Genomic DNA, 1,624 nt, shown 5'->3' with positions numbered 1-1,624 from the left:
GGCCGTGTCGAGACAATTCGAATGATATATACCTTTTTTAAAACGGATAAATACTTCCAGATTTATTTTACCTCAAACATGTCAAAAAATAGGGTTTTTTGAAACCGGGCCGGGAGAAAAGAGTCTGAGTACGAACAGCAGGCGATGACGTCAAATCGGGAACCTCATATTTCACACACATGTTGTTCCGCTTGTTTTTGAACTACGCCGAATGAGGAAGGCTACAACAAATCTGTAAATTCTGTTGTTTTTGGACATGTCTGCTTCTGAATCTTACTCAGACGACAATTCGACATCATATGACTCAGATTCGGATGTAGTTGAGGACTATGAGCTCGAAGTGGAAGAATTTGACTCGCCTTCAGAGCAAGACGAAGGGCTGTCAACCTCGCCGTCAACTCAAGGCCAAGCAGACATGCCAGACAACCCTATCAATAGCGTTGGGGCAGTGGCTGTTGCATACGAGAATGAGCCTATAGCGGATGATGATTGGGTCGAGAAGTACGAAGAAGAAAGAGAGACTGATAGGATTCGATTTGAAACCCTCGAGGAACGTTTAAACGGGACAATTCCAACAAGTGACTGGTAAGCCTAATTTTACAATTCGATATGTAATTTTGCTACACACGTCGACAGGATTAATTACGTAAATTAAGTATTTTTATTTTGTTTTAAATATTCATTTAGGTGCAAGTGTAACAACTGTGACACAAGTTTGCTGCAGAATGTGTATGAGGCTCAGTGTTGCCAGGAAATAGACAGATGCACCAAGGCACTGTGTTCAGATGAAGTGCTCCAAGATGTCGAAACACCACCTACTTGTGTGTTACATCACCCAGGATTTCGAATTAATTGCCTGGAGAAATGGTCCTTAAGAATGGCTGCACCAAAATACAAAACTAAAAGTCGTAGAAGATATCGCCAACAAGGATCAGAAGAAACGTGAGTTTAATTTGTTTACTTTCAGTTAAAAGCCCTCGTCATCATGCAGTCAGCTCAATATGGCTAACTAAAATCATGTATGTGTTTTACATGTAGCTACACTTTAATTCTGTGAGAAATTATATTTGTTTTTTTATATTTGCACATATATATGAGTATTATGTGGCATGGCAAAGTTATGTTTGTCTTTGAGTTTACAGTGCACACATTTAATTTCAAAAATGCAACTTTTGAACTATTGTATAAAATCTATTCTAGTATGCTAATATAATTATTGTTATTTTTATATAGATACTTGCAGTCAATAGCATACAGAGAATTTTCTCAGCTTGTTTATGGAATACTGGGTCGACTGCGAATACCCTTACCAGCTTGTGCATATAATGCAATTCGCAAAATTTCCAACACATGATGAAGCATTTACTAGATTTGATGAAGATATATCAGACTAATAAACAATTATCATGAATTAAAGTTCATTTTTTATTAAATTTTTTACTATGGAGTTATTTCTTGCTTTTCCATGACTCTGTTTGGGAGGGGAGAATGGGGTGGAGGTGGCTTGACATTTTGTTATATGATCAAGAATGTCATGACCCACCTTGGGGTATAAATAATGCATGGCCCCAAAGAGACAAAAGGGGACAGATACTGCAATATGTTTGAAGTTTGTAATATTTAT

General features: G+C 37.4%; 1 protein-coding gene across 1 annotated transcript; it reads left to right on the top strand.

Annotated features, from left to right (window-relative positions):
• The first annotated feature begins 256 nt into the window (after window positions 1-256).
• LOC114518750 lies at window positions 257-1,354 on the top strand. Its single transcript, XM_028538742.1, has 3 exons — window positions 257-585; window positions 688-942; window positions 1,234-1,354. The coding sequence occupies exons 1-3, from the start codon at window positions 257-259 to the stop codon at window positions 1,352-1,354; spliced, it is 705 nt and encodes a 234-aa protein (XP_028394543.1).
• Window positions 1,355-1,624: the final 270 nt, after the last annotated feature.

This window comes from Dendronephthya gigantea, unplaced genomic scaffold (genome assembly GCF_004324835.1).
Source record: "Dendronephthya gigantea isolate DGI-Jeju-01 unplaced genomic scaffold, DenGig_1.0 000011F, whole genome shotgun sequence".
NCBI classification, from domain to species: Eukaryota; Metazoa; Cnidaria; class Anthozoa; order Malacalcyonacea; family Nephtheidae; genus Dendronephthya; species Dendronephthya gigantea.
Note: the sequence above shows the minus strand (reverse complement) of the source record. Positions and strands in the feature narration are given on the sequence as shown.

Bases quoted from the DNA above. Each gene is read 5' to 3' on its own strand.
- LOC114518750 (XM_028538742.1), top strand. From the start codon at position 257: ATGTCTGCTTCTGAATCTTACTCAGACGACAATTCGACATCATATGAC. The intron at 586-687 runs GTAAGCCTAATT...ATATTCATTTAG, and splicing joins ACAATTCCAACAAGTGACTG to GTGCAAGTGTAACAACTGTG. The intron at 943-1,233 runs GTGAGTTTAATT...ATTTTTATATAG, and splicing joins CAACAAGGATCAGAAGAAAC to ATACTTGCAGTCAATAGCAT.